Source organism: Leptodactylus fuscus, chromosome 3 (genome assembly GCF_031893055.1).
Source record: "Leptodactylus fuscus isolate aLepFus1 chromosome 3, aLepFus1.hap2, whole genome shotgun sequence".
Lineage (NCBI taxonomy): Eukaryota > Metazoa > Chordata > Amphibia > Anura > Leptodactylidae > Leptodactylus > Leptodactylus fuscus.
In genome coordinates, this window is record NC_134267.1 from 1393198 (window position 1) to 1418677 (window position 25480).

The 25480-nt window shown below is 41.4% G+C and overlaps 1 protein-coding gene across 5 annotated transcripts in view; it reads right to left on the bottom strand.

Annotated features, from left to right (window-relative positions):
• The window catches only part of MEIS1 (Meis homeobox 1), a 138010-nt gene that overhangs the window by 59876 nt on the left and 52654 nt on the right, over positions 1–25480 (bottom strand). For all 5 annotated transcript variants that reach the window (XM_075266954.1, XM_075266952.1, XM_075266956.1 and 2 more), the window contains one exon: positions 9076–9221. In XM_075266954.1, coding sequence (XP_075123055.1) covers positions 9076–9221 — 146 coding nt within the window. The remainder of the gene's footprint in view (positions 1–9075; positions 9222–25480) is intronic.

Sequence of the window (25480 nt, forward strand, 5' to 3'; positions counted from 1 at the left end):
TGCCGAATATCTGACGGACTCCATGGGAGAGCCATTTACACGGACATTACTCGCTGGTTTCTAAACGGTCTCTCCATGTCATGGTGACAACACAGGGCGCCCTCCGGGGTTTTAGGTTTATGCTCATGTATTACATACTAATCTCCCATCCACCATGACCTGGAGCCAGTCCTCACCATTGCTGCCTGTCCACTGTCCATGGCCCATCCACTAGCTACTACCGGGGTCCTACATTGTATCCACAGTAAACTGTACACGTTCTATGACTTATTACACAAACAAGGCTACAAGATTGCACGAAGGCTTTATAGTGTGTGGCTCAGGCCTAGACCATACACTACAGTAGTCCTCCCAACTTCCCAAATACACATGCACTCTCTGGTGAGTCCAAGCATGCACGAGGTCTCAGCAGAGTAAGGGGAATACGTTACATTCAGAGAACTCTGGTCATAGAGTATCTGCTGTGAGAACAAGGGATTGGGCACCGTTCTTTCCTCGACATCTGCCACATCAGCCAATTTTGCCAAAATTTTGGTTTGGCCGAAATTCATGTAATATATATATAGCAATCAGCTAATCATGGTGTCTGGCCTCTGAAAACCCCGGGGTCAATACCGCAGGAAGCCCAGACAGCAAGTGCAGTGCCACCACAGGACAAAAGAGGCATTACAAGTTGGCAAATTGAAAAGGTTGTCTATGGAAGCGATGGCTCTTTGTGAGAAAGAGACAGAAATACACAAACGGGGAATTTACTAACCCATATAGGACACTTTTATGGCACTGATGGGTGTAAAGATGGCAAATCTTTTGTGCACTGGCTTTTTTGCTCCAGCCATGTGCCACATTGTTTCTCCTAAACTCTGCTCACCACTTTTTACGAAAGTGAGTGGAGAAGAGACAAAGGTAGGCCGAGGAAAGTGAGATAAGTCGGCCCCTCAACTTACTACAGCTGATGCCAGAAATACCTGATACCTCACTGGAGGAGATTGCTATATTGGTGCTTGGAGGTGTCCCCGAATTACTAAGACCCCGGAGCCTATTTCTCATCTCATGCAGAGGGGGGCCTGTATTCACACTGACATACACAATGGCAATCCTAAATTCCCAAAGAGGTTAAGAGGCAAAACTACGACCACCTTAAGCCTGTCTGAATGAGGACTAAGCCAAACAGGGTCAGAAGGAGATGACAAAAAAAATCTAAAATGTGAAGCAGATGATTGTAATGTCTTAGATATTCAATAGTGCAAAATACAAAAAAATGTTGTTATTGAATCTCTAGCTTATTTTTTTTTTACAAGCAAATTATACAATATGAAAATAGCAGCAGCTCCACATGGAGCGCCGTCTGTTCAGACACTCGCACAACACAGTGTTTACTTCTGAGCAGACAACATTTCATTTCAGGGCCGCACTGTGTTTGTGTGTGGCAGATCCTTGCAATGGTCACCCTATAGGAATAACCATCAGTCTCCAGCCTTGTGATCTGCCCATAAGCCGCCATTATGGATTCCAAGCCAATGGTCCTAAACTCAAAGACGACGACACCAAGACCCTTCCCTGCTGAGGAAATAACCAAGAGACCCCCCAAAACTCTGACACCCCGGCTGGCAGCTAATTCTCTCTTTGCGGATGCTCCGATATTGCAGAATCTTTCTTGGCCTGCACAGTCAGGCGGTTTTCTTGCATTAATACTTAAATGGTTGATATGCGACACATCTGTCATTGTGTCCCGGAGTCTATGAGGCACAACCAAGACTCTGCAAGCCGATTGATTTCCCCAGCATTTGCTTTAATTTACTTAACCATCGACAAATCCATGAGCACATAAAGGGTAACTGTCCATTACCACCTTGTACGCTGACATTGTTTTTCTTCCCATCGCTGTTAATATTTCCCAAGAAATACAATGTGTTTTGTGTGTAAAAATGAAATATAAAAGCGCTCACACCTGTTCCTGCGCCGTAAGTAGCGCACAGAGGTATTCTATAAGGTACTTAAAGACGGCATAAATATGAAGGCCCTATTACATGCGCGTGCGAGGGGCGGTAAATTAAACCCTAATTACATTAACAGGGAGGCTTGGCTTCCCAGCTTAAATTTTACATGAGCGCTCAATATAAATCCAAAGGCTCTGCTGTGGTTTCTTTACGAGCTCGTGATTATAGCAACTTCCTATGTGGTCACTAAATATTCTGTTTACAAATAAAGCAAGAAGCTTTGCGCCAACTTGCCGGGTAATAATCCCTTATTTTATCTCTCTTCTTTCTAGCGACCCTCCTCGCCACCACACAGGCGCGGCGACAATCAGGAGGCCTGGCTTCCACTAATTACTCTATCACATAATTTCACAAATTGCCTTTTCACAGGGGAGCCAAGTGCAAAACAGGCGCACAGTGGGATTTCAGACGGCAGCTTTCATTTACTACTCGTTTCTTGTTAAATTAAACAAGAAAGAAGTGAAGAAAAAAAAAGAAGCTCGAAGAAGAGCGAAGAAGGCTTGCAAATGAGGCGGCAATTGTAGATCAGAATCGCAACGCTCAGACAAAGGACTCCGTGACACTGTGTATGTTTTAAAGGTTGTCTGAAACGGTCCAAGTCTTTTGAGCTTTTGTACGGAAGGTGAGAAAAAAAAAACAGAAAGAAGAAGAAGAAGAAACCTGAGGGCGGCTTCAACTTCAAGCTAAAATAACTGGTAAAGTGCTTAAGTGGATCCTTTGTAAGGAAATAAAAGGAAAGAATCAAAATTGTTTGACTGCTTTACGCTAACAAGACGGTGAACGTCCCGAGTTTACTTGAGGATCTTCACTATGTCAAGTCATTATTACTGCGCAAGTGTAAATGTGCCCATAGACGGCAGAGTCAGCCAATAACCGAATCCAGCAGGGCTATGAGGAGGGGGATGGGCCGACGCTCCTCCTATAGATGATATGGGGGGTAAGAAGGATCGGGCATGCCGAAGGTCAACAGTCTTTGTTTTCAGGGACAGGACTTGTATTTGCTGTTCATACCCTGCTCAAGTAATACAAGCGAACCTGCCATACTCAAAGATCACCACTATATACTCCAACATAACCTCTATATACTCAAAGATCACCACTATATACTCCAACATCACCACTATATACTCATAGATCACCACTATATACTCCAACATCACCACTATATACTCCAACATCACCACTATATACTCCAACATCACCACTATATACTCCAACATCTCCACTATATACTCCAACATCTCCACTATATACTCCAACATCACCACTATATACTCCAACATCACCACTATATACTCATAGATCACCACTATATACTCCAACATCACCACTATATACTCCAACATCTCCACTATATACTCCAACATCTCCACTATATACTCGACCATCACCACTATATACTCCAACATCACCACTATATACCCAACATCACCACTATATACTCCAACATCACCACTATATACTCCAACATCACCACTATATACTCCAACATCTCCACTATATACTCCAACATCTCCACTATATACTCGACCATCACCACTATATACTCCAACATCTCCACTATATACTCCATCACCACTATATACTCCATCACCACTATATACTCCAACATCACCACTATATACTCATAGATCACCACTATATACTCCAACATCACCACTATATACTCCAACATCACCACTATATACTCCAACATCTCCACTATATACTCCAACATCTCCACTATATACTCGACCATCACCACTATATACTCCAACATCTCCACTATATACTCCAACATCTCCACTATATACTCGACCATCACCACTATATACTCCAACATCTCCACTATATACTCCAACATCACCACTATATACTCCAACATCACCACTATATACTCATAGATCACCACTATATACTCCAACATCACCACTATATACTCCAACATCACCACTATATACTCCAACATCACCACTATATACTCCATCACCACTATATACTCCATCACCACTATATACTCCAACATCACCACTATATACGCAAACATCACCACTGTATACTCCAACATCACTCCTATATACTCGATCATCACCACTATACAGTGGATGGAGCCGACGGCTATGGTACCATTACTCGAATAGGAGCCACATTGTATCAGATTCCATTCATCACTGTAACTTCTAATGCCCAGAGACATCCAGATCAGCTGATAGGTGCAGGGACTGGGTGTTAGACCCTTACAATCACATACTGATGACCTATACTGTGAAAGAACTTGGAATATCCCTTAAAGACAGCTTTTTTTTGTTGCAGATTTTGCTGCGGTTTTTTGAGCCAAAGCCAGGAGAGGATTAAGCAGAAGGTAGAAGTATAAGAATGTCCTGTAGGTTTCCCATTCCTTTTGTAGCCATTCTTGTTTTTGGCTCAGAAAACGGCAACAAAATCTGCAACAAGTGAAGCTGCGTTTCTGCAACATGAGAGCTCAGCCTTAAAATACCATGTTGTTCTTAAGACGACTTCTATTGCCCAAAGGACCAGATCACTATCTCTGTTCCCTTGTACCGGCAAATACAGAGCACAAAGTCACATATTCCGCACTGTCATAGCTCAGTGTCCCGCCCACTTGCTCATACCTCCCTGACACCACCCACTTGACACTAGTGAGTCTAACCAGGCACCAAAACTAACTGCATTGGTTGCTCAGGAATGGTGGGGGCTAGAGAAAGATAATTTCAGCTGTGCTGGATTCAGTGTAGTTGTGTCTATTACAAACCAGTAGAGACATTGAAGACTTCTCATTATTTGTTTGTTACTTTTTATTTTACCTTTTTGTGACTTGGATACAAACGCCAATCTGTTGGGTAATGACATCATTTCCAGTGACTTTTCATTTCTAGATATCAATTATGTAACATTAAAGTCCTCGACCTAATACCTGCCGAGACTCCCTGCCAATAAGCAAATATAGAACATAATAGAACGTCTGGAGCAAAACCCGGGACAGATAAGTGTATGGACGAGGTACAAGAATTCCAGAGTTTCTGCAACAGGTTTGAGTTTACATGAAAGCCTCAGTTACTATGGAAAGAGCGAGCAGAATGCATCGAAACTGGCAACGCCGTCTCCTGAAATAATAATCTGCAGAAAATTTTCAAAGGCTTTGCCTTGTGGATTTGGAAAAAGGATCCTGAAAATAATAAAACATAATGTGGCATGACATGAAAGTGGGCGCTTTACATTTGGCACGGCTTTATCCTACCACGTTGGGAATCAGGTCGTGTCAATTAAGAGCTCGGCATAATGTACAGTCAGACGGAACTCTCCCCGATCCACTAAGTAATAGTGACAAATGGGGAGAGAATTTCATGGCCGTTACGGCTTCTAAGAAGACCCGACTTTAACCTCTCCGGGCATTAAGTAGCAGGAAATGAGAAGCTGAAGGTCATTGTCCGATTACTCGAAGATTTTCCTTCTTCATTGGGAGTTGTTAAATCTTTTGCGCTCGCTGTACAGTCCGGCTTCGTCGTATTCCGTTGTCATTATTATTTTGTAAGGTAAGGATTTTATTCCACCGTCGTCGTCGATGAGCCAATTTTTTTTATTTAAAAATAAATTGCTAAGATAATGGACACATTTGTAAAATTTCAAAATTGTTGGAGAAATTTGGAATTGGCCCGAGGTGACAAAGGCAGCAGGTGTAGTATACAGGCACTGACCTTTCTATACTACAGGACTAATATACCATTACTGAGACAAATAAGTAGAGGCATAACATGTATATCCTGGACCCCAATGACACATATGTAATGGGGCCTACATGTACCAGGGGCTCTCTATAAAACGGGCCTCTTCTCATGTTGCCGAGAGGCCTTTGGGACCCGGTAAGCTGCAGGGCCCAGTAGTGATTGCTACCTCTGTACCCCTATGGCTACGTCCCTAGTTGGAGGCTCAGTGAAATAACAATACACTCCTTTGTCATATATACTGTAGAGTGGTGCCATGTGGTGACTATGGAGCACCTATAGAAATGGAGCCCAGTTTTCTCCAATCACCTTTGCTATTGGACCTATAGTAAAGGATTCTCCACCTCTAAAGGGTAAAAGGGGTTTCCATGATTTTTTTTATTGCCTATAAATATCTGATTGTAGGAGCCAATAACCAGCCCCTGTGCAGATCAGCTGTTCAAGGGTAGGTCCAATGCAGGTATCTAGAAGCAGATAGTGCTTTGTCTTGCAACGTGACCAATATCATTACTGAATTTCAGCCCCCATTGGAATCTGGGATAAAAAAAAACCCTGGACAAACCCTTCAAGCTGCTGTACATACATATATGATACAAGTCAGCCGAAATAGCCAAACATTGACCATTTTAACCAACCATTGCTTCAAAATTATATGCAAACAATTGTCTGTGATATCTACTGAGATTTGCCAGATTATTATTTTTTGGCCATTGTCAGCTGAAATGATCCCGGTATGTGAAGATCAGCAGAACATGGTCGGCCATTGGCCACTCTGTGTAAGCTCTGGGTCAGTCGGTCTAGCATAAAGTACGTAATGTCCAGGGATCATCGATCCATCGTATCCCAGCCAATACTAAGATTAGGTGCATGGCCTGCTCTACAACAAGGAGGGCGGGGAACTGGGCCAAGGATAATGGAAACTTTATGGAGGGGGAAGCAAGTTTTTCTGTCCTGGTTCTTAAAACATGATACTATTATCACAAAACATTGGGCACTCCCACCCACATCCAGTTCACCACAGGAGGTAACTTGGAAGACTTGGTTTGGTCCACCTGGTGCGTGTAGAGATTGGGGACATTGTACACATTGCAGCACCCTGGAATACTGTGCACATAGCTGGCTGACGCGTTTCAGGCAGACGCTACTTAGTAGTCACCATGACTAAGGGCAGTGTCTTCCCAATATGTATTAGAATGGCCATGTATACGCATCTTAAAGGCTCTAATAAAGGCTCCATGTTCTCAAGATCCCAGGAGAGCTTGATTTGTATAAACCTAATATTAAACCTATTACCTTTCCTGTTTATTTAGGGGTTAGCACAATGCTCAGCGTGGCTTTTGGCACTGAAGGTCCAGAACGGTCTACCCAAACCATCACAAATCTACTTGAGAACGTCCAGTGGTGGAGAATCCCAAGACAAGAGAATTAAACTCTCCATAATAATAGCAAAAAGCCAAGTATTTCTGACTCGGCAGCGTAACGTTCCAACCAGCAGAGATATTACAATAAATAATTCACTGGATGGGTCGGTGGAAGGGATTACAAACTAGAGAGAGGTTAATACAGATAGGCTTCACGCCACCTCAACCTAAGAATAAACACTTGTGTGGTTCACGACTTAAAACACTAATTGGTTCATTGAGTCCATGAAATCCGTCTGAATCAGCAATACCTGGTCCTTCAATGAGGCACTCAGAACCAATTCAGACAATGCACTCTGCTTTAGTAGCCTCCAGGGAAAGCACAGGAAAAAAATTATTACACATTGTTGATTTCCTTTTGGATGTAGGAAGCGAGCGCTAAAGCTCTCGCTGTGAACTTAAGTCAACATTCGCAGCGTATATTGATACCAATGCAAATACGTTTCCAGCCTCGATTTTATGTGTTTATTTAAGGTTTGTTACATTATCTTCAGCAAATTTTGACTTGAATTTTTATGTGTTTAATGTTATATTACTATATAAACAGGTTTGTCAATACTAAATCTCGGAGGATCTCTTCTATCCACGTGGAGATAACAACACGACTTTCCTGGATTTCGCTTTATGTTGTGCGCCAAAATTGACATGAATTGTGTTTTTACAGCAGATTCGGTCTTATTGTCTTATCGGCTGTATCTGCATCGGCTCAGGACAAAGCTAAGTAAATATTACGGAGGCTTTGAGATTGTAAGAGGTGGCCACCAATTTATAGATATGACATAAACAGAAAGGCAGTGGCCAGATCGCCTACAGACAATGCCAATCACCTTGAGGAATAATAATAATTTATTCTTCTATATTTGTGTAAGATTGTAGAACTCCTTGGGAGAGAAGACTCCAAGCTCTGCTTTACATGTGTTGCTTAGCTTTATATATACATGTATAGAAGCGAACCTCACTCTTAAAGGCATTCTTCAGGGAGAACTGATACATTGTGTCTATTTTTTAAAGGCACAGCTCCACCCATGTCCAAAGGCTGAGTCTGCTACTGCAATGTCATTATATGAGGCTGACCTGTAATACTAGCATAATACAAACACTATACACATTTCTCAGATGTTATACAACCTCTTTAAAGGGGTTTCCCAGGACTATGACATTGGTGACCGATCCTTAGGGTAGATTATCAGGTAAAGCCCTACACTCAGGACTCCTGTGGGTCGACTGTTTAAGGATCTTGTGGCTCTAGGGTGAGCTCATCTTCCTTATCTCAGTCCAGTTACATCATGTCCATTGGTTACTCGGCCATGCTGCAGCTCAGTCCCATCCAAACGAGTGAGATGAGCTGCAATACCGAGCACAACCACTATACAATGTACGGCACTGGGCTCGATAAGTAAGGACAGGCCACTTGTCCAAACAATGGAGCCCCTTCAATCAGCTGAAGTGTGGGGGCTCTATAGAGTGTTGGACGCCCATGGATCTGATATTGATGACTGATTGTAAAGTATAGGGGATCAATACCATAGTCATGGGAAGCAAAGCCTGAACTGGCCTGATGAGATGTAATAGCAATACACCCATATATAAGGCTAGTATATAAGTCTAATGTCATCATCCTCTCACTTTAGATCTCGGAAAGTGATGGCCGTCTCTTGATTTCTATTTGTACCTATAACTCATTGAGCGAGCCCCCCACCCCATAGATTAAACAGCTAAGCCTTGAGAACTCTACAGATTTGTCTATTCCTCTCTGTTTATGTCATGGATGAATAAATGGTTCATGTGCTTGTAGAAGCATCCGAAAAAGAGCCAAAACAACTGGAGGGCAAAGCTTGGCAGTAATAATCTGAAGAATGCCATAATCCACTACACAGAATTGGAAATAAACTTTTTGAGACTTTTTGGTATGTGGTACATTGCTGATGGACTTACCGTTAGATGTTGGAAGAGCCATGCCCTCATGATGTTTGTGGCTACTTTAGGAAATATACCACGCTTTTTATGACGTTTTTTATCTTTGTCTGGGTCGTCGTCGTCCCCTGTGCTTGGTGAGGCTACACTGTTGTCCAAACCATCTCCTGTACAAATACAATTAATTCAGATCTTAGTTACTGGGTTATCTCTTTGACATCTACATCTATACACATCACAAGTATGAAAACGGCAAAAGCAATGAACGATTGACTGCATTTATATGGAAAATGGATCTCGTCACCAAAAATCATTCAGAAAACGAACATACAGAAATATCTTAGGGTGGAATTATTTCTCCTTGTTGTACAGCATGCACTCGACTTCTGTCCATAGAGATCCACTGGCGTAGGGAGTCTTACATGCAATGCGCCCTGGGAAAAGCCATGCAAATTAGGCTCGGCTCACACTAGCGTTCATCCACAATCGGTGGAGAGAGACGTCTTGCTTGAAGGAATTGTCTCGCCACATAGTTTGGATTTGGGGACAGAGCCCATGAACAGTCCATGAACCCTAGTGTGACTGCAGCCTTAGTTCTCTCCTAGGAGGAAAGCTGAGCCTGCAATACCCCCTGTAGGGGTCTACTCTATAAGACAATCTCCAACCCAAACACGAGCCTTCATACAGGAGTAAAGAATGATCAAAGAAACACCAAAGGAAGAAACCTAGAACTGGAGATATTTCAGGGTTCTTGCCCCCCAACAGTACTGAGCAGGGCAGGGGTTGGGTGGGGTGGAGGCCGGTGACTTAGCTCTTCAGGACTTGGGCACTGACATAATAGAGAGGGGTGAACCTCACAAGGTTAGTTTTGTGAATATTCACCCACCAGTCTGAATTGAAAGTGGCTCGACGAGGACTGAAGACGCCAGAGAACGGGCACTGGATGCCGTGCAGGAGCTCAGGAGAGGCGGGGGAAGGGGAGCAGTATGATTATTATTTTACTGAACCTCGCCTTATCCTAATTTGGGGTGTGAGGTGACCCCAGAGTATAATAGTGACTCATGGGGGGGGAGGGGCTTGTTACCAACCAGTTGGCTCCTCTCTAGTAGCTACGTAGAGGGAATATCAGAGATGGGGGCAGAGATAATTTGGAGGTTTTTGTTCTTCATATTAATCTTTTCTTCCCCTTTCTCAGTCCTTTCACACCGGAGCGAAGTGGATTCTAATGATTCGTAATCGAGTTATTGTCCAAAACTCTACAGAAGTATTGTCCCCGTAAGTCCTGCTTTATGTCACATATCTCCAGGCGGAGTTCCTCTAAGAATATTGACATACGTCGGTGTAAGCGATATTCCCAGCTCTTTGTAGAGATGATACGTTAGAAGGTGACAAACTTAAGATTAATGATGTTCCTTTAAATCAAGCACAAAGGAGAAGGTCCTGAGCCAGCGATGTGCGGTAGTCCAAGCCGCCAATATCACAAGCGTAAGACGCCATGAAGTATTTAGCTGACAATAGGACAAGCTCCATTAAGTTTAATAACGTGATGAAAGAGAAAACACCTGAAGTGGATTCTCTGTATACACCGAGTAACGGTATAACACGGGCGCCGATCCACAGCACACTCACAGACGGCTCTGGCAACTTACTAAAACCTTCGATTTCTTAGTTACATCTCTTTTTGAGAAACGTTTAGTAAAGTGACAAATAATATGGCGGCCATTATAGCAACTATACGGCTTGTTACAAAGATTTCCTGTTCTCTGTAGCTGATACACAGAGACTGGAGCAGGAAGCAGATGGCGCTGTTCTCTATGTAGTGGTCGGATCAGGTACTGCAGATTATCTGAGCGGGATCTAAGCTGTAGTGACTCCGTTCCACCACTACATGGAAAACAGCGCTGTCTGCTTCCTGCTCCACTGTCTGTATAAGACCTACTGAGAACAGCTAAGCCATGGGGGGTTGGGTTTTATGATCTGATACTAGTGATTTATCTTTAAGATAATCAATATTTTTAGTACATAAAACTCCTTTAAGGTTCCATAAAATGTGAGTTTTACAGAATTGTGACAAGTTATATGAGATTATTCAGCTCTAACTCTGATCTTAAGGAATATTTTTAGGGTTTCTACTTTATACCCCATTATAAAGGCCCACTCAGATACATTATATGTATGACGGACACCTCCCTAATATAAGCACATAAGCACCATATGGTGATATAGTAAGCCCCAGTGAGCTGCCATATTAGTTCCCAGTGTGCCGCCATATTATTTCCTATTGTGCCGCCATATTAGATTCTAGAGTGCTGCGATATTACTTCCCAGTGTGCTGCCATATTACTTCCTAGTGAGTGGCCATATTAGTTCCCAGTGTGCCGCCATATTATTTTCTAGCATACCACCATATTACTTCCTAGTGTGCGGCCATATTATTTCCTAGTGTGCCGCCATATTACTTCCTAGTGTGCGGCCATATTATTTCCTAGTGTGCCGCCATATTACTTCCTAGTGTGTGGCCATATTAGTTCCCAGTGTGCCGCCATATTACTTCCTAGCGTGATGCCATATTACTTCCTATTGTGCCGCCATATTACTCCCATGCTCACAGCTCTGCCTTATCTTTGTGATTTTTCTGCTTGGGGTCTGCTCCTGGTGAGAATGACAGTGTGTCCTGCACCTCCCCATTAATGACATCTCCATTAATTATACATTATTATAAACAGAGCAGCGTTTAGTGCCTGGAAGTCTCAGCCGGAGAAGCTGTAAATGAGATGTAAATGATCCCCGGGCCAGTGGGCGCATGTTCCCAGGAACACATGTGAGAAAACCCTAAATCTCCAGTCAATGTGCAAGGTGTCTGCGCTAACCCTAGTGAAGCCACAAACAATGACTTTCTGGAGGTGACTGCCTTCTTCAAACCTGATCTGTTTGTGCTGGGATTTTCCTATTCTTTCTTTGTAAAAGCATGAAAATCTAAAACAGCATCAAAGAGGCGAAGATCCGTCGAAGCAAATCATCTGCATTTAACATTTCAATGAGCCAATCTACTTTATATGCTAAAGAGGAGCCATTGCAAAAGAAATATACATTTGTTGATTAAGAAGCACAACATTTTGGAGATTTTTGCAGCCGCTTCGCCCGTCGGTCGCTCGCCACCAGGTTAATTTTGCAATTATTAGAAAGGGAACGTCAAATGCTCGGGCTCTAAACGTTGCAATAATATAGGAAAAAAGCAATTGATTATTTATGGAAATATCCCGTAGAAGGCGAGCGCCATGACTTTATATTAAGCTTTGTGCATCAATAGATAATCAAGGCCTTAAAACAGCCTTAGCTTCCCATTACCTCGGGCTAAAGAATTCCTGAAAGCAATGCCTTAAGGGCACCTGAATTATATACTCCATTAGGAGAGGAAAACCTTTCTGCATTCCGTGTCTAACACTCACCAGAAGCTTTCCTGTTTATTTCTGCTGTATGAAAGCAGAAGCATTAAGCACAGAATTTGGTAAGTGAAGACTTATGTAAATACAATGAAGAAAACCTTTCAAGCGCCGGCCAGATCCCCTCCTTCCATCTCTGGCAATGACCTATCCCAAATAAAAGGTTTCTGTTACATCATTAGGTCAAGCCAAAAACAGCCCGGGCTTAATGCATAGTTTGTTCTTCCTACTGTTTTTAGGCAAATACAGCTACTCCGCTCCCATCTGGGAGGAAAATTACACTGCTGGGCTGTAATCTAAGACAAGATTTTCATTGGAAGCAAATGCCTTGAATCCAGTGTAAATACTGATGCGTGTTCAGAAAAGCCTAAAACAATAAACCTCGCTCTTGTCCGACGAGGCGACTTAGAGAAACAGAGAAGAGAGAAAGCAAACAGCGAGGAGGAATATTGTGTCAGGAAATGTTTTGATAATTGGAGATTGGGAGATTGCGGATGGGTAGGCTGGTAAGGCGAGACACGTTGGGACGCCGCGCCACTTCTAGCGCCGAGCACGCTCTGGAAGCGTAATGGAAGCTTGCTACGTCTTGTTATCCATAATATAACCCGGAGGTGAAGTGATATCACAAGCACATGGTTACCGCGACCAAGGCGAGAGCGCCAGAGAGGGGAAGATTGTCAGAGACTTCATCCCCCAGTTTTGACTTCCCTGCTGCCAAATGAAGGCAAATTATGAAGGCAAGCTGAAAAGGTGGAAATAATCACAAAAATGATGCGAGTCCATAAACAGGCGGAGAGCCTCATTAGTATAACAGTAGGCTCCGCTGGGGGATTTCTACTCGATTTGCTGATGCCATGAGGAAGTGCCACAGGGCAACTTTGGCCAGCTGCTAATGGCTTCTGACAGCTTCTTAGCAACTAGTGCTAGCCACGTTGTGGCGTTTGCTAGTGACAGAAACTGAAAATGTCATATTATCTGCCCATGTGTCATGAAGTCCGTGTGGCAATTAACTAGTAGGCCAGTGACTGAGAGGCCAGAGGCTCTTAAAAATGGCCCGTGGCAATTCTGGACAGACTAGGCTCATCTTTTGCATTCGCGCTGCCCATATGCAGCATTACAATGCACAGATCTGGCTGCATTACCTTTGTCTGACTCCCCGGTGAGTTGGGTGCGCTCACATCTCCTGTCTGCGCCCAGGCTCTCGCTAGCAGTCACTTCGGCATTATCGGTCAAGTTAAAAGTCATTTGTCTTGATATGATTGTTTGAAATAGAACTTTAATTGGCAATACCTGATTTTTTTTTTTTTTTTTTTTTGGTGAAGGCTGCGGCCTTCCGAAAAAGGTGCTAGCTGTTTTTCTGCTCACACAAATTAGTCTAAAAGGATTTGGGATCACTGAAGCAGACTCATTGCCTGTCAAATTGCTCGGAGCACAAGAACTCTGCACAGCAACCAGACACTATTTAAAAAACAGCGAGCCCCTAACAAGCAGGAGAAGGGCCGGGGTTCCTCATTTCAGCTCCCAAGCTATCACAGCCATCCGCAGAGTGTCAAGCTGTCAAACTTTTCAGCAGCGCCATTTGCTCTTTCAAATAATGTTTAAGAATTGTTAAGGAGGAAAAAAATTATAGTCTGTGATATAGAGCAAGGGGCCAGCCGGCAAACAAAGGAGCCCGGCCTGCAAGTTCTTGATGGGCAATTTCTGAGGAGACCCCGGCCGATCCCCATGGAGTAACGCAGGTGACCTAGAGCTGCTCAGGGGGCTCAGATTTCAAACAGCCTCAAATCAAACGGCCCATAGTTGCCTATTTAAGCACACCCAGGCATTTAGGCCATGCTATCTTGTTCCTTTCAAGAAAGGATAAAGCAGCATTTATAGAATTCAGGCCATTCAATGGGTCAAACTGGCCATGTCAGCGGGGGTCCTTCTCATGCAGGTCAAGAACCCCCTCCCCTCCTCCTGCAACCTTCCTTCCCACAGTCCATCGCTATTTAGGGGAGGGAGGAACAAAGTTCTAACGAAAATTTCCAGGTCATGACAATGTTTTCACCAGATCTAGGAAGTAGCAATCCCAACAAGATTACACAGTATGTAAGGGGCACAAAGACTAGATAGATAGATAGATAGATAGATAGATAGATAGATAGATAGATAGATAGGAGATAGATAGATAGATAGATAGGAGATAGATAGATAGATAGGAGATAGATAGATAGATAGATAGATAGATAGATAGATGATTGATAGATAGATAGATAGATAGATAGATAGATAGATAGATAGATAGATAGGAGATAGATAGATAGATAGATAGATAGGAGATAGATAGATAGATAGATAGATAGATAGATAGGAGATAGATAGATAGATAGATAGATAGATAGATAGGAGATAGATAGATAGATAGATAGATAGATGATTGATAGATAGATAGATAGATAGATAGATAGATGATAGATAGGAGATAGATAGATAGATAGATAGATAGATAGGAGATAGATAGATAGATAGATAGATAGATAGATAGATAGATAGATAGATAGGAGATAGATAGATAGATAGATAGATAGATAGGAGATAGATAGATAGATAGATAGATAGGAGATAGATAGATAGATAGATAGGAGATAGATAGATAGATAGATAGATAGATAGATAGATAGATAGACTAGATAGATAGATAGATAGATAGATAGATAGATAGATAGATAGATAGATAGGAGATAGATAGATAGATAGATAGATAGATAGATAGATAGATAGATAGGAGATAGATAGATAGGAGATAGATAGATAGATAGATAGATAGATAGATAGATAGATAGGAGATAGATAGATAGATAGATAGATAGATAGATAGATAGAAGATAGATAGATAGATAGATAGATAGGAGATAGATAGATAGATAGATAGATAGATAGATAGATAGATAGATAGGAGATAGATAGATAGATAGATAGACTAGATAGATAGATAGATAGATAGATAGATAGATAGATAGATAGGAGATAGATAGATAGATAGATAGATAGATGATAGATAGGAGATAGATAGATAGATAGATAGATAGATAGATGATAGATAGATAGATAGATAGATAGATAGATAGGAGATAGATAGATAGATAGATAGATAGATAGATAGATAGATAGATAGAAAGACTAGATAGATAGATAGATAGATAGATAGATAGATAGAAGATAGATAGATAGATAGATAGATAGATAGATAGATAGATAGGAGATAGATAGATAGATAGATAGATAGATAGATAGATAGGAGATAGATAGATAGATAGATAGATAGGAGATAGATAGATAGATAGATAGATAGATAGATAGATAGATAGATAGATATAGATAGGAGAGAGAGAGATAGATAGATAGATAGATAGATAGATAGATAGGAGATAGATAGATAGATAGGAGATAGATAGATAGATAGATAGATAGATAGATAGATAGGAGATAGATAGATAGATAGGAGATAGATAGATAGGAGATAGATAGATAGATAGATAGATAGATAGATAGATAGATAGATAGATAGATAGGAGATAGATAGATAGATAGATAGATAGGAGATAGATAGATAGATAGATAGATAGATAGGAGATAGATAGATAGATAGATAGATAGATAGATAGATAGACAGGAGATAGATAGATAGATAGATAGGAGATAGATAGATAGATAGATAGATAGATAGATAGGAGATAGATAGATAGGAGATAGATAGATAGATAGATAGATAGGAGATAGATAGATAGGAGATAGATAGATAGATAGATAGATAGATAGATAGATAGATAGGAGATAGATAGATAGATAGATAGATAGATAGATAGGAGATAGATAGATAGATAGATAGATAGATAGATGATAGATAGATAGATAGATAGATAGATAGATGATAGATAGATAGATAGATAGATAGATAGGAGATAGATAGATAGATAGATAGATAGATAGATAGATAGGAGATAGATAGATAGATAGATAGATAGATAGATAGATAGGAGATAGATAGATAGATAGATAGATAGATAGGAGATAGATAGATAGATAGATAGGAGATAGATAGATAGATAGATAGATAGATAGATAGATAGATAGGAGATAGATAGATAGATAGATAGGAGATAGATAGATAGATAGATAGATAGATAGATAGATAGATAGATAGATAGATAGATAGATAGATAGATAGGAGATAGATGTAAACTATAGATTGAGAGACAGATTGCTCAATAGACAAACAGATATGAGACTGAATTATAATATAATAAGAATAAATTGTAGAATTCTGTAATTTAACCTCTTCATAAATCTTTGGTCCTTATTACAGAATAGAAAGTTTTTCCCCTGCGACAGGATATAAATAATCAGATCTGAAACAATATGAAAGAGATGAAGCTCAGAAGAGCCGGTCTTAAGCTGTGAATTTAAGAAGAGGGTAAGTAGGACGTCTAAGACTTTTAAGCCCAGTCCCAGGCAGCCCCAATCCCTCAGAGGACCATTAACATACTCAGGGCATTTTTATAAGGCATTGTAAAAAGAGCTTAAAACTTGTAAAGAGTAATGTGTTAAAGAGTTAAGTGGTGCACAGTCATTTTCACCAAGAAAAAAAAAGCGGGCCACTTTGTTGGGGGGCGCCTTGCTTTGGGACGTGCACAGCTGCAGAGGCACAATAAAGCACATATGACTACATAAACCGCGGCTTAATAGTCACAGGCGAGTATAATGGACTGGAGTCTCCGCACCTTATGGAGAGCAGGGACAGACATGAAACAATGCGGATTATATATTAGTGATACAATGTAACGACTTTATGCATCTACATTCTTATGTTGGGTATAGACAGCCATCCATCTCAGCACAATCGCCACGTACTTATAACTTCAGTATAAAATATGAGAAATGTATCAATATAATCAATAACTTGTTATCTCCACCAAATATACCCAAAATGTTGTAACTAGGAATTCCCTCATATAGTGATATTGGGAGATGAATTGTATCCATTAGTTGTGGGAATGTTACAACAATACACATGAAAGGCTGTGAGGCAAATCCTTCCGCAGACGCCAGATGTGATTGCTTTTTAGAGTTGAGTCCAAAACTAACCTAAGACGGCCATAAATAGCAGTCTGTCTTAGGCTAAAGACACACATGCAGTTTTTGCTGCAGTTTTTTGAGCCAAAGTCACAAATGGATCCAAAAGAATGAAGTAAAAAAGTCTTCCCAGAGCTCATACACAACAGCGCCATGTGCTGAGCCGTGAACATGGAGGGGGATCCGTCTTCTTGGATCTCACATAAACTTCAGTCTATTCAGGGATCTGAGAAAACGGCCCAAGAAATACAAAGTTCTATTTCTTAATGAGTCGCACAGAAATGGTTGTACGAATAGATCCATTGTCATTTATAAGGTCGTGTGCTGGCCATGAGAAAAAAGGTTATCACACCAGTATGTGAGAGGAAGCCCTTACTTAATAATAAGAAGAAATAATAATACATTGTATTTATATAGCACCAACATATTCCGCAGCGCTGTACAATTTGTACGTACTTAGTCATCCTTAAAAACCAACATCTTGCTTTGACTTAAAAAATGCATCAAAAACTACCAAAAAGTTTAAAAACTTTTGGTAGGGAATGTTTGCAGCAAGTTATTGGATCTGGATTTTCTTGCAGCTCTTACTATAGTAAGGAATTCACTTCAATTATCTGGGCCCCTCACCCTTCAGTAGACATCTGACTGTCAGCACTAGCCTGTATTCTGCTGCCAAATTTTAAGGACAAAAAAAAAAAAAGATATGGATTTCCCGGCAGTCTTGTATGTTTATATTTGGAACATTACTGGTGGAATTTAGCAATTCTATTGAATATTTTGAGTGCAGATACGAGTGTATTACTGCTTCAGATACCATGTGCTGACAATGAGCATAGAGCAGCCTGGATTCTGCTGACAGATTTGTAGGCCAATGGCAAGGCTTCTGTATTCCCCAGTAGGGCAATGGCAAGGCACCTAAGTCCAGGCTTGCCTTCTTATTACTGGCGCTCCCCTAGTGCAGATATTACATCCAAGCTACATTATTATTAGACAATTCTCTCCCATATTCTGGAATGCCCACCAGACGTTATCCAATGTTGTAACATGCACCATGGACTTGCAATTTTCTCAAATATTCTGGAATGCTTAGAAAAGTTTATTCTTGCACCATTCCCACAACCACCAGCCTGTATCCTGCTGACAGATTTTTATAGCAATAGCGAGACATTTCAATTTTCCAGCGGGACAATAGCAATTGATCTGCGTTCCAGTGTAACCTTGTATCCTGAATACTGCATTCTATCAAATATCATCAAAAATAGGATTACAATAGAAGACAACACCTCTTGAGATAAACCCAATGACCCATCATTGCATCCACTGCTGACTATAGATGACGTCACATGTTACCTCCTCCCCCCTCCCTATATGCATTAAAATAAATAAATAAAAATAAAAGAATAAAAATAGAAGAGAAGAAGGTGATCTTTTTCACTGGATTCCTTAAATATTCGGGACCGCTCACCTATGTTGTAACATGTATCCATTACTTCTACTTCTACAAATCCACTTTTATCTTATTAGTATAACAGATGCATGAGGCTGGAAGGAGACAAAAGCAGCCACAGGGCAGGGGTGACGTTAGAGTTTGGCACTGACTCGGCTGCACTGTATATAAAAGGTTATGAACTTATTTCATGTTACAGCGACTGCTATTCTAACATCAACAATAAAACCATTGCAACGTATTGTTTGTTTATCTGGAACCTGGACAGTGTCCCAGGCTCCCGCACTCTTTGTAGTTTACTAACTCTCTAAATTTTCTTTAATAATTACCAAAATGAGCATTTCAATTTGTAAAAGCTGCAATTTCAATCAACGGCGAGATAAAGATAAACATATTTCATTTGCACTCATTAGGAAATGTTGCGGAGGAGATTTGTATTCTACAGTTTGTGGACATTGCTCTTATTCCGGCTACACGTTGGAGAGTAATTGTTCCTTTTTGCCACAAACTTGCCGAGCGCAAACAATTGCCCCATTGTGGATTCAGGTATAGCTCAACTTCTTGCTACAAACAAATCGGGGAAAATAGATCATTCAAATTTTTGCTCAAAGGGGCCCAAAAAGTTGCACATCCAAACTTTTACCAATTATTTTTTTTTCACATTACAATTCTGGAGTGCAGGGCATGACAAATTCTCTCCATCATTCTAAAGAATATCTCCCAGCTGGATCAACACAAGACAGATCAGTAGAAGTGATAAGACATCTGAGCCAACAACTGGGCAACATGGTAGAAACGAGAAAAGGCACCGATCTCAATCAGTTTGGTGCACCCTGAGTGCTCCAAATACTAGAAATAAAAATCTACACCATCAAGATTTCAACCATTTAATTTTGTCAGGGCATGAAGCCTTGTTCTCTGCCTGCCCAATTTTTATGAAAGGGGCAAAATGGGGAAGAAGCGATTTTTCATGCAATTACATCTTTGCAACAAAAATTGGGACTTGACATGTCTTGTAGACCAGCTGACATATAAGACATGAGAAATCAGACCCAATGATCTTGCACCTAAAAGCCTCCTCTAAGATTTTTGGTTACTATAGCTATAGTTGAGTCCATGATTATATGTTGATTGTTGATGGGGTAAAAGGTCATGTTTTCACAAAAACAAAACTTAACTTCAATGAGATGTCGGCACATACCTGCTTATTATGCAGCCTCATATATACACACACACACACACACACACACACACACACACACACACACACACACACACACTCGTTCCCCTCGTTTAATGAAAGAAAACCCCACAATGGTCACAGAAATAACCAGAATCTGACAAAAGTAATAACCAAAATCCATGCTGACAACCACAAAGCTTCTGGATAATGTTCTATGGACAGAGGAGACTTTTGGCCCATCAGCTCTATGGTCACAGACAGAAGAATGAAGCCCATCTTGAAAAGAACCCTGTCCCTACTGTGACACATGGAGGAGCTCTGTTATGTCCCTACTGTGACACATGGAGGAGGCTCTGTTATGTCCCTACTGTGACACATGGAGGAGCTCTGTTATGTCCCTACTGTGACACATGGAGGAGCTCTGTTATGTCCCTACTGTGACACATGGAGGAGCTCTGTTATGTCCCTACTGTGACACATGGAGGAGCTCTGTTATGTCCCTACTGTGACACATGGAGGAGCTCTGTTATGTCCCTACTGTGACACATGGAGGAGCTCTGTTATGTCCCTACTGTGACACATGGAGGAGCTCTGTTATGTCCCTACTGTGACACATGGAGGAGCTCTGTTATGTCCCTACTGTGACACATGGAGGAGCTCTGTTATGTCCCTACTGTGACACATGGAGGAGCTCTGTTATGTCCCTACTGTGACACATGGAGGAGCTCTGTTATGTCCCTACTGTGACACATGGAGGAGGCTCTGTTATGTCCCTACTGTGACACATGGAGGAGCTCTGTTATGTCCCTACTGTGACACATGGAGGAGCTCTGTTATGTCCCTACTGTGACACATGGAGGAGCTCTGTTATGTCCCTACTGTGACACATGGAGGAGCTCTGTTATGTCCCTACTGTGACACATGGAGGAGCTCTGTTATGTCCCTACTGTGACACATGGAGGAGCTCTGTTATGTCCCTACTGTGACACATGGAGGGGGCTCTGTTATGTTCTGGGGCTGCTTTGCTGCATCTGGCACAGGGAGTCTTGTATCTGTGCAGGGTACAAAGAAATCTCAAGACTATCCAGAGATTCTAGAGAGAAATGTGCTGCCCAGTGTCAGAAAGCTTGGTCTCAGCCGCAGGTCCTGGGTCTTGTAACAGGATAATGGCCCAAAACACAGCTAAACCCCCCAAGAATGGCCGAGAGGAGAACATTGGACTACTCTGAAGGGGCTTCTGTGGACCCGCACCTAAATCCTATGGAGCATCTTTGGAAGGAGCTGAAACCTGTTGTCTGGAGAAGGCCCCTTCACACCCGAGACAACTGGGGCAAAGGAGGGCCCAAAATCCCTGCGGAGAGGGGCAGAAGTCTCATTGACAGTTACAAGAATCGTCTGATCGCAGCAAAAGGTTGTGCAAGAAAATATTATGGGAACCGTCACCTCTGTCCAGGCCGTGTCATGAGCGAAACACAAAGTCTGACCTTCATTTCTTCATTTTCAGAGAATTTTTATTATTACTTTTGTCAGATTCCGGATATTTCTGGGACCATTGTGGGGTTTTCTTTCATTAAACGAGGGGGGAACAACAATTTTGCCCACGTGTGTATAGAATTACTCTGAAGATGGACATGTAATCCTTCTTAGGTATCTGCACCAAAACATGGCTCGAACTGGACCTTTAGATTTGGAAAGCAAGTAAATGTGCAGCGTCAGTGAATCTCAGCAAACTTGTTGAGACAAAGGCAGGACAACTACCTTATACCCCTTGGAAATTCCATGAGAATTCTTTGTGTAACTTGCTTGTTTTCAATCAATAGAGTCATTCTCAACTAACAAAAACCACAACAGCATTGCTAGGTAACATCGAGAAGGCATTCTTCCATAGTAGACAGTACGTGGTCATAGCTGAGCCCTCTGCGCTGGATGATAAAGAGGAATTTGGACTTCTTCAAGGTGACAGAACTTTCCCAATATTTGTATTACATTTCCTTTTTGGAAAGGTTGGTTATAGTTTCAAAAATTTACACTTACTTTTATTAGTGCAAAATAGTGAAAGTTCTCCAAAACAGCCCGTCTTCGAGAAGACCATGACAATATAGAACATACTGATCTATTGGCCATCTTTTGAGAAGACCATCTCACCGTAGACCACTTTGTAATGCTATTGGGTCATCTCAAAGAGCTTTTACTGTATGTATCCAAAAATTGTAGGATAAAGCTCATCGCAAGTTTAGAAAAATTTTAGAAAACCACTACAGGCCTTGAGAAATGTAAATGTGTCACCGTGTGTTTCCTATAGTTCGTACATATTGCAATAGATCACGTTATGGCCACCAACATTCATTCTGATGAGTCCGTCGGCCATTGAAGTAAGTCGGCATCTTCTTCCTTCTACTCTAATGGGCACAGACGGCATGCAGCCTACTGAAATGTCAACATGGCAGGGGAAGCCATCACCAAATGTGTTTTTTGTGTCTTTTCCACATTTACCATGTAATCAGTGACTGATAAGGAACAATGGCTCAGAACACAGCAGACATATTTGTGGTGATTGGGTTCATTCTAACGGTATCTCCTAGTAAATTCCCTTCCTCTCTGATGTTGACTCAAGATCAAGTAAACTTAACACAATAGGTCACATAGGTCTCTACCTGTTTACAAAAATGTTTTCCTTATACAGAGGGCTTTTAGCCTGACAGGGGCCAAGTTATTTTAATTAAAGGAAACAGACTTGCAGACTCCCAGGAACAAGACATTGATACAAGTCTGAGCGATATCTTTAAGGGTTGGTCTACACCTACAGAATAGACACATAAGATATTTCTTCTGGAGCACAGAGGAGAACAACGTTACAACACTGGCCACAAACACAAGATCAGTGTCCGCTAAACCTGCCAATATTGCTGGGATTAGATGAGCCACGGGGTGTCCTAACTTCACCCTTCTCTCCCTGTCCATAGAAGTGTCTGGGAGCTCCATAGTCTTCTCACGTCATTCAGGACACGTGACCTCAGTAAGGAGACTCGCTGTCTGATATTTAGGTCTTCCTGGTTCTAAATTCTTTTTAGCTATTTCTTATCTTATTTCTATCCATTTTTAGAAATGCAGAGAGACAACCAATATGGCCGCCTTTACAGCTCCTAACTGGGTGGTCACCAGCACAGTGGCTCAATGGTTAGCACTGCAGCCTTGCAGCGCTGGAGTCCTGGTGTTCAAATCCCACCAAGGGCAAAAAACCATCTGCAAGGAGTTTGTATGTTCTCCCCATGTTTGCATGGATTTCCATCCCATATTCCAAAAAGACATACTGGTAGGGAAAAATGTACATTGTGGGCTCTATGTGGGGCACCCCGAAGCAGTTACAGGGGAGCTCTATGTTGGGCTCACAATCTACATTAAAAAATATATATATAAAAAAATAAATAAATGTACCGCTTAACAATAATCCTTTACCAGCCAAACATCTGTATAACTAGGAAGACACTTCATTCATTAATGTGATATTGGCTATATATTATATATATTCGTAGTCGCCCAGATTCACAGATACAGATGTAACATGATATAGAGTCTTCAGTAGTGATTACCTTTAAATTTTACAATTTTTTTCAAAAAATTAAATTTTAATTCTATATCAGAAATGTGAAAGGTTCAGTTTTATCCGGAATCTAAGATGGTGGAAGAATATATGTCTTCCTGAGACAAGAAATAACCCTCTGGTCTTTGGGCCTCGTCTAGGATTGCAGTCCAGGATTACCCCGGCACATGGGACTGGTCACATCGTATTGTCACGCACAGCCCGTGTTTTCTAGTCCCAGACAAGACAAGTGTCTTATTTTAATTTTTGGGGAATTAATAAGGAACAACACGATCAACAATTGTCCTTTTTGAGAATTTTCCCTGAGGCGTCCAAACACTAAAAAGACATCTGTGATGTCCCAATACTTAATATGGAACATTTTAGCATCGATTTATTCCATTACTTTCAGGGGATATTCGTTTATTTGATTTTGTATTGATATTCCATAGATGTCTGAGACATATACGCTGGCTCAGTGGTTAGCACTGCAGCACTGGAGTCCTGGGTTTGAATCCTGACAAGTACAACATCTGCCTATAGTTTGTATGTTCTCCTCGTGTTTGGTTGGTTTCCTCCGGTACTCCAAAGACATCCTAATAGGGAATGTATATTGTGACCCCTATATGGGACAGTGACAGAGCCGCACACACATCATCACCTTTCCATTCACAGATGCTGCAACAGCACATGGGTTGGAGATGAAGGGATCCTTGTGGTGTTGATCACTATGGATCACAGTGGTGGAGATTGCTATGGATCCTTGTGGTGTAGATCACTATGGATTCCAGTGCTGGGATCTATCCGACATTTATAGTAAATGTGTAACAAAGGTCCTGGACTAAATCATTGTTTATTGGCTGAATAAAGTCACTATTTTCTACTATAACTATCAGAGGCGCTTCTTATATATACAGTATATATTATAATTGTAATTAGTTCATGTGTAAGATCTAATGATAGGACTCTACAGGTCCCGGATTGGTCAGAAGTGGAGGCCCATTGAGTTTGAATGACCTAAGTATATCCTATGCATCTACATGGTTTGGCCAGCACTGGCTCTGTTGTGTCCATCCCGGTCTGCACCGCTCTTTGGATCGGGTCCTTCTTTCCTATACTCTACGTTTGTCCAGTTGAGTAGACTGTGTATGACTGGGACTGAGCTGCCAAAGGGCCCTATATGAACAAATACAACACCGACAAGGACATTGCTAAAAAAAATAAATAAAAGCACATAGAAAAAATATCTCCTTGCAACACCCCTTGAGGAATTGTCCCGGCAAACCGCGGTAAAACGTCCACCCAAGTCCTTTCGACCTCTGGTATATTGCAAACCACTTGTGATTGAAATGAGTTTAAGAACAAACAGCAAAGTTGTGCTTGAAAGACCTAAATTTAAAAGCAGCAACAGGAAGCTTTTAGTTGGGAAGTTGAGGTTTAAAGTTCTCAGCAACAAACAATGAGCAGGAGAGATAAAGATGCAATGGAAATGGTACGGAACAGACCTTAGTAACTTCCTGCCAAAGCTGCCTTGTGAGCATGTGTGCTGCCATGATATGGACCAGCAAAGCTATTCTGCTTGTATTTACTGGAGGTATTTGTTCCTGTGCAAACCCTATAATAACAAAGAGCGGGGGGATAAGCAAGCTTTGCCATCT